The sequence below is a fragment of the Mirounga angustirostris genome, unplaced genomic scaffold, assembly GCF_029215605.1.
Source record: "Mirounga angustirostris isolate CCGP_5_RB_7025 unplaced genomic scaffold, mMirAng1.0.hap1 SCAF_5, whole genome shotgun sequence".
NCBI classification, from domain to species: Eukaryota; Metazoa; Chordata; class Mammalia; order Carnivora; family Phocidae; genus Mirounga; species Mirounga angustirostris.
Genome location: NW_026991713.1, coordinates 149039653 through 149054077, shown reverse-complemented (window position 1 = coordinate 149054077; position 14425 = coordinate 149039653). Strand labels below are relative to the sequence as shown.

Below are 14425 nucleotides of genomic sequence, written 5' to 3'. Positions count from 1 at the left end.
AAGCAGGGGGAGTGGGAGAGGGAGAAGCAGGCTTCCCGCCAAGCAGGGAGCCAGATGCAGGGCTCGATCCCAGGACCCTGGGATCATGACCTGAGCCAAAGGCAGACGCTCAACGACTGAGCCACCCAGGTGCCCCAAGAGTTGGATATTTAACCAACTCTGCCACCCAGGTGTCCCAGGGAGGAAGTGTCTCAGAGTGTTAAAATAGTATTGTCTTGGGGCGCCTGGGTGGCTCAGTTGTTAAGCATCTGCCTTCGGCTCAGGTCATGATCCCAGGGTCCTGGGATCGAGCATCGGGCTCCCTGCTCGGCGGGAGGCCTGCTTCTCCCTCTCCCACTCCCCCTGCTTGTGTTGCCTCTCTCGCTGTCTCTCTCAAAATAAATAAATAAAATCTTTTAAAAAATAAAAATAAAATAGTATTGTCTTCCTGGTTGAAAAGAAAGGAATGAAAGAGATTTGATAACGTTTTGGGGTGAATTAGCAGAATTAGAATGAAATGTTTGGAGATGTGAATCTCTGGCTTTGCTTATATATTGCAATTAAAGAACAAATGTTTTCATGCCTTCAGAACACAGGATGCTGTGCTGGGCCCTTGAAGGGATGCCACCAAGATGATTAAGTTGTGATCCCTCAAGGAGCATAGAAAGGGATGGATCAAATACCCATTTTACTCTAATGGGAGACCCAAGGTGGTAAGAGGGGCCATACAAAGGGGGTAGAGGGCTTTCAAAGCTGAGAGGAGGTATTGTCCACAGATTTCCTTATGTAAATCATTTCAGTCCTGTCACCGTAATCCTAAAGCTAAAGATCTATTTTCTGCTAAGTGTTCTTTGTGAATACCTTGGGGTTTTTTTAAATTGAGATCTAATTTATATACACGGTTAACCTTTGTGTTTCCCTATTTTATTAAGTTTGCTAGGAATTTGCTGGAGTAGAGCATTGGTTATCTTTATCACTTGTAGTTGACACACTACATTACATGAGTTTCAGGTGTAAGAGATAATGGCTCCTCCTGCCACAGGTGTAGCTGCCGGCTGTCAGCACGGTGATTACCGTACCCTGCTGTGCCTTGGATCCCCGGGAGCATCGACGGCTTTTCTTTCTACATTACTTGTTGTCACTTTCATAGGAGCGGCAGTGAGTTAGTGCAGTTCTAGTGGTGTATCTGTTGGGCATGTTAATTTAGGATTGCGTCATTCTGTTCACAGTTCTTAAAAATCTTTGGGAAGCAAGAATTTGGCCACTAGTTGAAGGTTCTTAATTGTTCTGAGATCCTTAGGCTCCTTTTTTAGCCGCAATCGTTGATTCATACCAAAGCTGCTTAAAAATTTTGTCCTTGTTTTCAGTAGATTTTAACAAAGCATGGCTGGACTGTAGATGTGTTTGGTTTTTTTTCATAAGTGGCTTTGTTCTGAGGAAACCTAATTACCGTACTCCAAGTTGAACCCGATTCCCAGCATAATTCTACTTTCCAGGTGAGAGAAACGTTTAGTAAGGATTTTCTGAGCATCTTTTATTAGCCTGGCCTGAGAGTGGTGACACCAAATTTCAGACTACATTCTGACTAGGTAATGGTAGGTCACTTCACTTGAAACAAACAAAAAGTGCATACTTGTGAATGTCATTGGGGCAATTTCCTGGTTGACCATTTCTGCAGAACTCCAGTGGGTTACCATACTACTAAGCGGTCTGTGTCCATCTCCTTTGGGTGGTTGATTTTGGTTGCATATACATATTTTTCTCTTCTCTTTGTACCTTATTGGGGCTGTCCAAAATGGTTTCGGTTGATGAATTTCAAGTATACCTCAAGTTGTTTTTGACGTAGGTGGGATATAAATCATAGATGAATGTTTTAGGGTTGCTTGAAGAATACAGTGGGATTTAACTCTACAGAAAGCCTAATCAAGTTGGTATGTGGCGATGTGTTAGTGATTGAATAAATGGGATTTTGGAATGTGAGGGCTAGAAGTGACCCCAGCAGTAATAACAGTTGCCTCATTTTGGATAAAGAAACTGAAGCCTAGAGATGCTAAGTGAAGGCATAAGATCACTTGGAGCTTTAATGCCATGGTTGATGCTAGAATCCACATTTGCCAGTTGCTAGTTGAGTGCTCTCTGCACACATCGCTGTTTAATAATGGGAAAAAGGGTGTGCCTAGAGCTGAGAAGACCAGCGCGGGTCTTCTCACTCGGGAATTTGCCTTTCCTATATTTCATTCTTAAATTTTTAGAATTATTATGGGGCTTTGAACTGCTTGTTGTAATCATAAATTTACTGAGCAGTTACCACCATCATTGCTTAATGTAGAATCTTCACAACACTGTCTTGAGGTATAGGTACTGTAAACACATTTTACAGGTAAGAAAATTAAGACTCAGAAGCTAAGTAAATTAGCAAGGTGAGGGGCGCCTGGGTGTCTCAGTCATTAAGTGTCTGCCTTCGGCTCGGGTCATGATCCCAGGGTCCTGGGATCAAGCCCCACATCGCTCCGCGGGAAGTCTGCTTCTTCTCCCTCTCCCACTTCCCTGCTTGTGTTCCCTCTCTCACTGTGTCTCTTTCTGTCAAATAAATAAAATCATAAGGAAAAAAAGAATTAGCAAGGTGACATCCATGACTAAACAGAGGAGCTAGGATTAGAATCTAGGTCTGATTTCGAAGCTTATTCTAGTAATGGTTACTCTGCTAGCCCTTTCCTTGTGATTTGATACTGAACGATCTTTTTGGCCAAGATACTTTTTTCAGAGAAGGAGCCCATGAATGTGTGGGCTATGGCACTGTCTCCATGTTCTCTGTCAGTGGGGGCCGAGGAACATCTTCATAAGGAGGCAGTGCTCTAAAGTAATACTTGGAAATTGCTTCTTCATATGTTTTAGGAAACGATGATGTAAAATCATTTTAAACAGCTCTGTTCGCTACTGTCTGTGACATCATACCTTTTATTTTTAGAGTGTTAGGTAATTAAAGCAAAACCCTGGACCTTTGTATGTGTTCTGTGGGCTCTTATTTCTGATGTCTGCCTTTACTGTGTTCTGGTTTTGTCTGTGGGAGAAAAATACCTCAACGGGCAGTTTTGGTGAGACTACGTGGTCACCTGAGTGCTAGAGAAGTTTTAGTTCCTTACTCAGACTATACTTGAACATTTCTTGGATATTGTTTCTCTGACCCCTTGTTAAAAAGTCAGCACATAGGGGTGCTTGGGTGGCTCAGTCGGTTAAACGTCTGCCTTCGGCTCGGGTCATGATCCCAGAGTCCTGGGATCGAGTCCCGCATCGGGCTCCCTGCTCAGCAGAGAGCCTGCTTCTCCCTCTCTCTCTCTCTGCCTGCCTCTCTACCTACTTGTGCTCTCTCTCTCTCTGTCAAATGAATAAAATCTTAAAAAAAAAAAAAGCCAGCACATAGAAGGTTGTTTTTACTCTGTTGAGCCCTTATGGGAATGTAGTAAACATAAGACTCCTGAGAAAACTGAACCAATAAGACCACAAGGAACCAGCCCTGTGAAAACCAAAAGAAAGCTGAAGGGAATTCAGTAAAATCAGTTATATGTTTATCCTGTATGGTACGTGCGCTCTGCCAGCCTGTGGGGACTACAAGAGTAGAGAAAAAAGTCTCCATATTTCAGAAAACCACTATCATTCTGGAAGTCTGTGATCTCCGGGGGAACCAGAACGAAGATCTGTTTGTGTGCCCCTGTAATTGAAGCCAGGGTCCTGCCCTAGAGGAGTTCTAAGGAGGGATCATTAGCCTTCGGGTGGTGGGCTGGGTCGGGAGTGTGATAAAAGTGGAAGATCAGGTGTGGCCAGTTTGTACACTTAAGGAGAATGTGAGAGCTGCTAGAGCTGGGCCCTTGTGGCTCTTTAATTGAAATTAAGTAAAATTTAAAATTCCATTCCTCAGTTGAGGTACCACCTTTCAAATGCTTAATAGCCACATGTGGCTTGGGACTGTCCTATCACAGCACAGAGAACACGTCCCTCACTGCAGAAACTTGTATTGGGCAGAATTTTGTCACACAGTTTCTCACTTCTGCCCAGTGTAACACATGGTGACTTCTGTGACAGCACTGAAATTGTTTTTATTTTTTTCTTTAATGAGCATACCATTTAGCTAGCAGGGCTAAGGAATTTTAGTTAGGGTAGCTGTTTTATATATTGCTGTTTAGTGTGTAAAGAGGATTAAAGATCAGTTTTATATTTAAAGCAGTACAAATTCAAATTGGTTATTTATGAAATATACAGATTAAGCACTTTCAAGAATTGGCCAGACATATGTGTTGAAAACATGTAGCTTGAATTAAAACATTTCATTATCTACCACCTGTATGGCCTTGACTAACTTGTGCTATACTGATGAGCTGACAAAGTACGAGTCTCCATGTTGAAGTCTTTTGATTCATGATCAGATCTTTTATTTCATTTCAGTGAGTTCCATGCTAAACATGGGGCTTGAACTCATGAGCCCTGAGAACAAAGAGTCTCATGCTCTGTCGACTGAGCCAGCCAGGTGCCCCTCCATGATCAGCTCTTTTAAAAATATTTATATTTTTACAAAAATTACAGTGAAATCATGGGGTGCCTGGGTGGCTCAGTTGGTTAAGTGTCTGACTCTTGATTTCCACTCAGGTCACGATCTCAGGGGCGTGAGATTGAGCCCTGTGTTGGGCTCCACGCTCGGTGGGGAGTCAGCTTCTCTCTCTCCCTCTCCTTTTGACCCTCCCCCTGCTCTCTTTCTCAAATAAATAAATGTTTAAAAACAAAAATTACAGGGCGCCTGGGTGGCTCAGTTGGTTAAGCGACTGCCTTCGGCTCAGGTCCCGATCCTGGAGTCCCGGGATCGAGTCCCGCATCGGGCTCCCTGCTCAGCAGGGAGTTTGCTTCTCCCTCTGACCCTCCCCGCTTTCATGTGCTCTCTCTCTCTCTCTCTCTCTCTCTCTCTCAAATAAATAAATAAAATCTTAAAAACAAAAAAAAAACAAAAAAATTACAGTGAAATCCATGTAACATACAATTAACCATTTTAAAGTGAATAATTCATCTAGTGTTGTGCAATTACCACCTCTGTCTAGCTCCAAAACATTTTCAGCACCTTCCCTGCCCCCCAAGAGGAGACCTGTGCCCGGTCAGCAGTTACTTCCCATTCCCTTTGCCTCCTCCCAGCTTCTGGCAACCACCAGCCTGCTTTCTGTCTCTGTGGATTTACCTGTTCTGAACATTTTATATGAGTGGAATTGTACAGCATGTGACCCTTTGTGTCTGGCTTATTTCACCAGGATCAGATTTTCTCTTAACGGTTTTAACATTCAGATCATCATCGGTGTTAAAGCACAGGCAGTCATACTGCCTGACAGTAACATCTTTCACCTCTTGTTTTAAAATTTGTGGTGATATACCCAGTATCACACCTAGTTCATTAATCTTCCTTTATCAGGAACCAGAGTATTAGTTTCCCTTTTAATTTGGGATATGGCAGGTTACTCATTGATGCAGTCTGATAACTTTCCCACTTAATTAGAGTTGTTCGTGTTTTGAATACTTGACAAGGGTGTATTTCTGAACATACCATTGGAAAATATGAAACCATAATGTCACTCCTTACTCCTCGGAAGGTTTACTAGCTTTTCCTTCACCGGGATGTGAACTGCGCAGGACTTAAATCACGGTCATCTGTTTGCTGACCATGAACAAATGACTTTGGGCCCTTGTAGAATTCTGAGCCCGGGCTCCCTAGTGCTAGTAAAGTCGGGATATGATATGCATTATGAATAAGACCTGAGTAGAATGAACTGGAAAGTGTTGACTGTATGTGTGTGTGTGTCAGAAGACTGGGGTGCAATTAGATTGAGAAGTTTAAAAGAACATCTTGCTATATCTGATTTTTCTGGTTCATTATTGCAGAAATACCAGTTCACAAATGTCGCTAGCCTTGCCATTAGGTTTATAATGTGATCCATGTCTGGATGCATGGAAAGCTTTTTTCCACATTGGGGAAAGTATGGTCAACTTCTTATTTTGAGGCCCTTTAATACCATTAGGTATATATTAAGCACTTAATTGATTTTGGTATTTGACTCTCTCTGTCCCTGTGAGCTTTACGAACTTAAGGCGAACATATCATAAATAGGACGTTTTGAAAAATAAAGCCTTGAGCAGATTTTCATTATGGTGCGTTCTGCAGCCACTGAGGTGGTCTGGTGACTGATACCATTATCCTGAGCAGCGCCTTACAGTCTTCTGCATGTATTGTGTATTTGTAAATCTAAGAGTTAGTTCTAGAACTGGGTGGTCAGCTATGTGTATTGTTGGGTTTTGTAAAGCTCAGCTGCAGTTTGGGGTATCTTACTGTGTGATCTTTTTCCTGCCTTAAAACACTACGTCCTCTCTGACTCAGTGTACTTTTATCGAGTAATTTTTCAGCAGGGGCTGTTTGAAGGAGGGCGAGATGGCGCTTGTCTAACTTGGAAAAGCCCGGTTGGGTCAGGTTTGTCTGAATGTTAGATGGGAGTGATTGCAGTTACGTATTTTCAGGGTGTTTGGAGGGGATTGAATGAGTCAGCACATCACGGCTTGTTAAAAATCAATTGGAGGTAATATGCCCCGACCTCGAGCGCTGTGTGGATTTGTGAGGGCCTCTGTCCAGGCTGGCACACATTTGATCCTCAGTCATGCTGGTTGATAGAGTCGAGTGTGTCCCAGCGCGTTAGGGCGAAGAGACTCACGTGTTGAATATCTGCTTGGTGCCAGGAGTTACTTAATACAAACCAAATGTATTCTCTCATTTAGTTCTCTCAGCGGTCCTGTCAGGTGGGTGGTATGTCATTAACAGAATTCCAGTGAAGTAGCTGCATCTCACAACCTGAAGTGACAAGCCAGCATTTACAGCAGGAGTCAGCTCAGTGCTAGCCCCTTACCACTACCCTGTGCTGCCCCCTCCAGCCCGAGGGAGGCATATGAACTTGGCTTTCTCTGAAAATTGAGAAATTTTCCTTCCCGCACCCATAAACTTTTCTTTGAAATAGGAAAACCAAAAAAGTATAATTCCTGTTCTCTCCCCACACCTCGTTCAAATGATGTTTTAGTTTCTGTTTATATCCTGCTAACCACGTAGGCTGGGGTCATCTTAGACCTTTCACTCTTCCTTCCTCCTCCTGCCAGATGATGCCTCTGTTATCTTTTCCCTCGACCCCTCCTCTCTAGTTGTACTGCTCACGTGTTCACAGGGCATGCTTGCCTGTAGTGTGATGTTGGTCTTTCTGCCAGTGGTGGTTTTTTTTTCCCTCTCTCATTATCTCTTTGCCATGGTAGAGGGACCTTCCCAAGTGACACTCAGCATGTCACTTCTCTTGGAAAAACTTGGTTGCCCTTTACCTTTCAGGAACAGGAAATTACTTTCTTCAACACTTCACATTGTTGAAGACTGGGCCCAAAACTTTGTCTTGACTTACCGGTGATTCTACGAAGTGATTTTACATATGAGCTTTGCAGTTATGAATTCATTATTTATTATTTGGTGTGCAGGATTCAGGTGACTTCAAATTCTTTGATACCTTTTGCTTCTTGGAGATTTTTTTGAAGCAAGGGCACTTTCATATTGGGATATCATTTAGGTTTATCAGATATAAAAAATAAAGTTACGTATTTGGTCAGTATATATTTCTCATACCTCTCTTCCAGGGATGTCATACGTAGATTTGCAGTGTGGCAGCTGTGGAAACTGGATTGTTGCTTGATCTTAGAATTCTAATATAGGGCAAAACTGGCGTCATTGTAAGCACCATTTCTGACACGTTGTAAGGGATCCTTCGCATTTCAAGGACTTTGTGTGAATGTCCTTTTTATTTTATTGGTATCAGATAGAATTTATTCAAGGATCTTAGTAATAATATGTGATTATGGAATTTTAAAAAGAGCTAATCATAGTTTTCTTGGCCACCTGGAGCTAGCAAGAGAGAATCTAGAGAAGTAATGTGTATTTGTTGAGCAAAATCTTAATAATTTCATCTGCACTGGGCCGCAGATTACTTTTATAATAGCTTTGAAGGAAAAATTTTATGAAGCAAATCAAGAGAATAAGCATATCTTTATGAATACATTTCAATTACTGAAAATATGGTAAAAATCTGCTGTAATCAGTAGATGTTTAAAAAGATTTTTTAAACAGACTTCTAGTTTGAACACCTGCGTTAGTTGCTGTTGGTCTAAATTACTGAGGTTTTTGTTGGGCTATTGAAATTCTATTTTTACCGTATCTTAAAAGATAGATGAAAATGGATGTATAGGACTTAATTTTTAATAGGACTTATTTCTATTATACAGCACCTGTGGAATCTTCTCAAGACGAACAGTCATTGTTGTGTGAAGGTAATTTTCTATGATATGATCCTTTGAATGTCTAATTGAGAAAACATTAAGTTGTCTATGGTGTGTGAAGCCTGGATATTGTTTTGTAAATATATATTATATCTCAATTTCTTGTCTAGGTTCAAATTCAGCTGTTAGCATGGAACTTTCAGAACCTGTTGGTAAGAAAATTTCTGACCATATTAATACGGTAATATGAAACCCTTTCAGGATATAAGGTGCAAATGTAAGTGTCATGGTTATTGTAATGCCTGCATTTAAAACTGACTTTGAGTCTTTTCTGTGGGACTTAGAAAGCAGACCTGGTTGGACATGAGCGCTGCCATGATACACTGAATGGCCACAGATGTGAACGCTGAGTGGAAGAGCGCTAAAGGCAGTTGAAGGACTTGTGCTTATTCGATGTCGTTTGTGAAAAATTTCCTTCCTTTTTGCAACTTTCTTACTCTTAAGGGTGTCAGATTCCCCATGTCTTTGATAAAGTTGATACCAAATGACTTGCAGAGGGAAAAGCGAAGATGTTGTAAATCCGAGTTCTGATTGTCAACTTTCCCATTTTCCCTGTGTCAGGACATCCCGACACTGGAATAACTGGGCTGTTAGGAATGGTACATCTCCTGTTTACATTTTGTCTGTCCTTATGGAAGTGAAGCTTTGTTAAAATAGCAATCTCTCATAGTCTCTGAGTCAGCTCTGATGTCCGCAGTGGGGCCCGCTTGAAAGCTGTCATCCATTTCTGTTGTGAAAGAGATTTTCCTGCTTATGTTTCACTAGATTGTTAGGAAATAGAACTAAATATGCAAAGTTCTATTTGTTGTTGGAAGGCATCTGTGTTTTACAGTACAGATTGTAAGTCTTTTTCGGAATCTAAGTTAAATGTCTTATTTCAGTAGAAAATGGGGAGACAGAAATGTCCCCAGAAGAATCATGGGAGCACAAAGAAGAAATAAGTGAAGCAGAGTTAGGGGGTGGTTCCTTGGGAGACGGAAGACCCCCAGAGGAGAACGCCCAAGAAATGATGGAGGAGGAAGAGGAAATACCAAAACCTAAATCTGTGGTCGCACCCCCTGGGGCTCCTAAAAAAGAACATGTAAATGTCGTATTCATTGGGCATGTAGGTAAGTTACACTCCTAGCAGTGAAGCAGTGACCGCTCATTAGCTACATCAAACAGCTACTTGGAGAGGTTTAGTGAAACTGAACTGAATTACTCTGAAATGTTTTGATATTTAACTTGATAGATTTTTTTAGCTGGGAAAGCATTGCCAACGCTTTGTTGGACATATAAATAATTTTGTAATGTCATGGAAGCTGGAAGAAAATAAGCTTCAGTATATTTGTATGTTATGCACAGTTGGTTTATAGACCCCCTGATGGTGGCTAAGCATATTATGACATCTATTAGTTAATATTCTAGAAAATGTGTCTGTTGTTTTGTGTGAACTTCAGTTAATTTGTTAATTTTATGGGCTTCATCTAACCTAGATAGTTTTAATTTTGTGTGACAAAGGAAATTAATAATTTGGAGTGACTTCTGGATGCTTGTGAGGTTACTGGTTTAGCACAGAACAAAACCCTATTTAATTTACTCAGATATTCCCTGACCATCTGACTTAGCCCCAAAATCATGAGAAGAAAATACAGAATCATGTGTCCTTTTTTCCTTCCCTTTATCTCTGCCTGCTCCTGAATATAATGCTACACCGTACTACTTCTTTTAGTAGCAAGAACTCCTTTGAAATTTGTGAAGGGACACCTATATTTGCTAAAATTAGTGAAAGGCAGACTACCTAAATGTAGTTCACAGCTCTTTGGCTGCTTTTGCTCTCCCCTGAGATTCCCCTTGGGTAATTTATATTCTGTTGCTGCTGTGCTCTTAGCTGAAGGTCAGAGAGCCGTCTGTTGAAACATTCTTCTTTATCAGTAAAGTAGTTCTAACTTCTTGATCAGTATAAGTCATTGTTGAGCGGCAAGGGGTCTTGGCAGCTTCTTTTGCAGCTGAAATTATGTAATTATCTATGCTAATTGGTAATGGTGTTAGCACATATAGCAGTTTTTTGTTGTGTTTTTTTTTACGCCTGTGGTTTGCATATTATTGATGTTGTTGTTACTTTTAGATGCTGGCAAGTCAACCATAGGAGGACAAATAATGTAAGTCTATATTTTTTGTTAAATAATAGAGTTAACTTGATTGAATGAATTTTGGGCATTGTAAACATACAGTCATACAAAGGAGATAAAACAGGTCACCTGAAAAAGTTAGGAAGACATTACCTGTAAGGAAAGCTGATGTTAAGAAGGAATTTTTGCAGTGTGATCATTGTTAGTATTTTTTGATGGATTTTAGGCATTCCCTAGAATTCTTTGGTTACCACTGTCAGGCTCTTCTGGAACATTAACTAAATGTATTTCTGAAAGCTGTATTTTGGATTTTTTTTTTTTTTATAAAAGCTAATATAGAACCCTAGATTGTAGGAAATCTTAGTTTGCTTTGAATATAGTTTCCTTAGGAATAATGAAAACCAGCACATGAATCTGGTACTTGGCAGGGAGGGAACTCCTTATTCCTGATTCATCAACTCTTTAAATCCTGGGTGGATTCATCAAAGACAGGTAGTCTGCTAGCATACTGAGATAATTTGTTATCATAATTTTTTATCATATATAGAAGCTATCTAAGTATGAAAACACCATGGTTGATCTTTAGCAGTGTATTCTAGTATTGAAAAAAATTTTTTTAATTAGAAGTTCTTATAATTTGGGGGCACCTGGCTGGCCCAGTTGGTAGAACATATGACTCTTGGTTTCAGGGTTGTGAATTCACGCCCCACATTGGGGATAGAAATTATTTTTTTTAGGTTTTACAATTTTAATCCCTCCTGAATTAGATCCATTTCTTTAAACTGTATCATCAGAGGATCTAGAGGGCATATCTTCCTTGTCTTGCCTTGTAATCTTAGTTGGTAATCTTCCCAGTTACTTCTGAAAATTCTACAACAGACCTTAAAATAAGCTTTTAAATAGGGATCCTTAACTAAGGCTCTATGGCTGGAAGTGTTGGGCCCATATGATTTTGTGTTTTAGGAGAATGTATGCTTTTTGCTTATGGGCTGTAATTTTCATGGGCATTCACTAGGATTCTGTGCTCAACTGGCTAGGGGCATGCACTGTAGATGACTCTGCAGAGAACCCACAGAGAGGAAAGCTTGAACAGGAAGGCTTTGATTTGGATTGTCAAGGGAAGCAGTTCAGTATTCCTAAGGAATTGTTTTAAAATTATAATCTTTGATAATTTTTTTAAAATATTAAATATTGAAATGTATTAATAAGATTTAATTGCCTGGCCAACACTGCTGGACAACATTTCTTTTATATAGTATTTATATTTGCCCCTTAAAAAAATTTTATTCTGGGGGCTCCTGGGTGGCTCAGTCAATTGAGCATTTGACTCTTGGTTCCAGTTTAAGTCACGATCTCAGGGTCGTGAGATCGAGTGTGGGGCTCTGCACTCATCAGGGAGTCTGCTTCTCTCTCTCTCCCCTTCTCCCTCCTCCCCACCCCAGCCCTGCTCACATTTGCACTCTCTAAAATAAATATTTTTTTTTAAAGATTTTATTTATTTATTTATTTGACAGAGAAAGACACAGCAAGAGAGGGAACACAAGCAGGGGGAGTGGGAGAGGGAGACGCAGGCTTTCCCGCTGAGCAGGGAGCCCGATGCGGGGCTCGATCCCAGGACCCTGGTATCATGACCTGAGCCGAAGGCAGATGCTTAACGACTGAGCCACCCAGGCGCCCCTAAAATAAATAAATTTTTTAAAAATTTTATTCTGAAATAATTTTAGACTTACAGAAAGGTTACAAAAATAGTACAGAGTTCCTGTATACCTTTCAGCCGTCCCTAGCGTTAACATATTAAATAGCCATAGTATAGTCCTCAAAACTAAGAGGTTAGCATTGGTACAGTGCTGTTAACTAAACTGTGGATCTTACTTGAATTTCACCAGTTCTCCATTAATGTCATTTTTCGGTTCCAGAATTCCACGTTGCATTTAGTTGTTCCATCTTAGCCTCCTCTACCTTGTTACGTTGCCTCAGTCTCATCTTCCACGACTTTGCTTAATTTGAAGAGTGCTATTTAGGATATTCTTCAGTTGGGGTTCGACTGAGGTTTTGCACAGTTAGATTGAGTCACATTATACATTCGGGCAAGACTATGACACGGACATCCCATCAGGGCTACCTCCTGTCAGTTCTCGATATGTTCTCTTTACTGCTGGTGCTATTAGCCAGGATTACTTGGTTATCGTATTGTCTGCCAGGATTCCCCATGGTAGATTTACTATTTTTCCCCTTTATCTGGGGGGAGAGAATTTGAGACCATGTAAATATCTTTTCCTCTGAAACTTTCCATGATTTCAGCATCCATCAGTGGTTCCTTTATTTTAAAATAGCTGTTTTCTGAAGTTGAAATTCCCCTAAAGGGCTTCTTAATTTCACTGAATAATTTGTAATTAAGTGTTTACTTCTTTTTTCTTTGTTTTCAGGTATTTGACTGGAATGGTTGACAAAAGGACACTTGAGAAATATGAAAGAGAAGCTAAAGAGAAAAACAGAGAAACTTGGTATAGTAAACTTTTATGGCACTTTAAATGACTTTTAAGGAAGCACTGGCTACTTAATGCTGTTGTAGTCTACTTAGATAGACATGCATGAAGTCTGAGGTGATGTCATAATAAAGAAAAAATTTCCTTTCCCCTCACACTACAAAGTAGACCAGCTCCTGATGACTTGATGACTTCAGAACTTGCCCAGGGAACGTTTGGGAACATCCAGACATCTAGTAATGGAGTTGTTGGATAAGTTCTAAACCATTCATTTCATAGGGTCATTACCTAACCACTAAAAGATTGCCTTTCTAGAATCTATTTATTTATTTTTAAAGATTTTATTTATTTGTCAGAGAGAGACTCTGTGCACGCACAAGCAGGGGGAGAAGCAGGCTCCTTGGGAAGGAGCCTGATGCGGGATTTGATCCCAGGACCCTGGGATCATGACCTGAGCTGAAGGCAGACGCCTAACTGACTGAGCCACCCAGGCACCCTGCATTTCTAGAGTTTATAATAACCAGAAGTAGAACTTAAGTTATAGTGGAATTTGAGGAGAAAGCAGGTGACATGATAGTACTTAGGATTTGATCATTAATGATGTAAATAAACACAGGAAAGATAAAAAGAATGGACAGAATTATTGACAGTGGGTTACCTTTGAGTGGTGAGAGAAGGGGTCAATTTCTTTTTCTTTCTGATCTTTTTTTTAAAGTTAAGATTTGACTGGGACATTCATGGTTTTTGTTTTGTTGTTGTTGTTTTTAAATTGTATTCCTCTGTATTAAGGGAAAAGATCATCAATGTTATACTAAAAAAATGGATTACATACTATTTAATACAGATGATGAGGTCATCTAAATTAACACCTACTATTCTAGATGGTTTGAACTTACATAAAGCATTTTCATATGGCAAAGAAATACTGAAATAATTTTTAGCAGGTAACCCTTCCTCCCAAATGGTGGCTACTGGCTTTCACTTTTGAAAAATATCCTTAGATAGCCATTATTTGAATTATACTTTGTGCCAGATGATTATAAAAGCTCACAGTCGTATTGGCATTGGTACAAAGTAGTCTTTCTGTGTATGTCGTCAGCTTCTTTTCATAAATACAGTTTGCTTACAGAATATATACAGGTTTGGGGTGCTTGGGTGGCTCAGTCGGTTGAGTGTCTGCTGTCAGCACGGGTCATGATCCTGGAGTCCCAGGATCGAGCCCCACCTCAGGCTCCCTGCTCAGGAGGGAGTTTGTGTCTCCTTCTGCCCTTCCTCCTGCTCATGCTCTCTCTCTCTGTATCTCTGAAATAAATACATAAAAATCTTAAAAAAAAAAAAAAAAAAGAATATATACAGGGTTGAGGCACCTGGGTGGCTCAGTCAGTTGAGTGTCCGCCTTTTTTTTTTTAAAGATCTTATTTATTTTACACAGAGAGAGAGAGCGCCCGTGCTTGCAAGGACATG

General features: G+C 40.3%; 1 protein-coding gene across 2 annotated transcripts in view; it reads left to right on the top strand.

Annotated features, from left to right (window-relative positions):
- GSPT1 (G1 to S phase transition 1) overlaps positions 1-14425 on the top strand; it is a 38900-nt gene that overhangs the window by 6278 nt on the left and 18197 nt on the right. The window contains exons 2-6 of one of the 2 annotated variants that reach the window (XM_064592566.1): positions 8311-8355; positions 8475-8516; positions 9249-9473; positions 10472-10505; positions 12902-12979. In XM_064592566.1, the coding sequence (XP_064448636.1) occupies positions 8311-8355; positions 8475-8516; positions 9249-9473; positions 10472-10505; positions 12902-12979 (424 nt within the window). Of the gene's footprint in view, positions 1-8310; positions 8356-8474; positions 8517-9245; positions 9474-10471; positions 10506-12901; positions 12980-14425 lie in introns of both variants that reach the window. The other variant, XM_045874992.3, reaches the window with a different exon arrangement.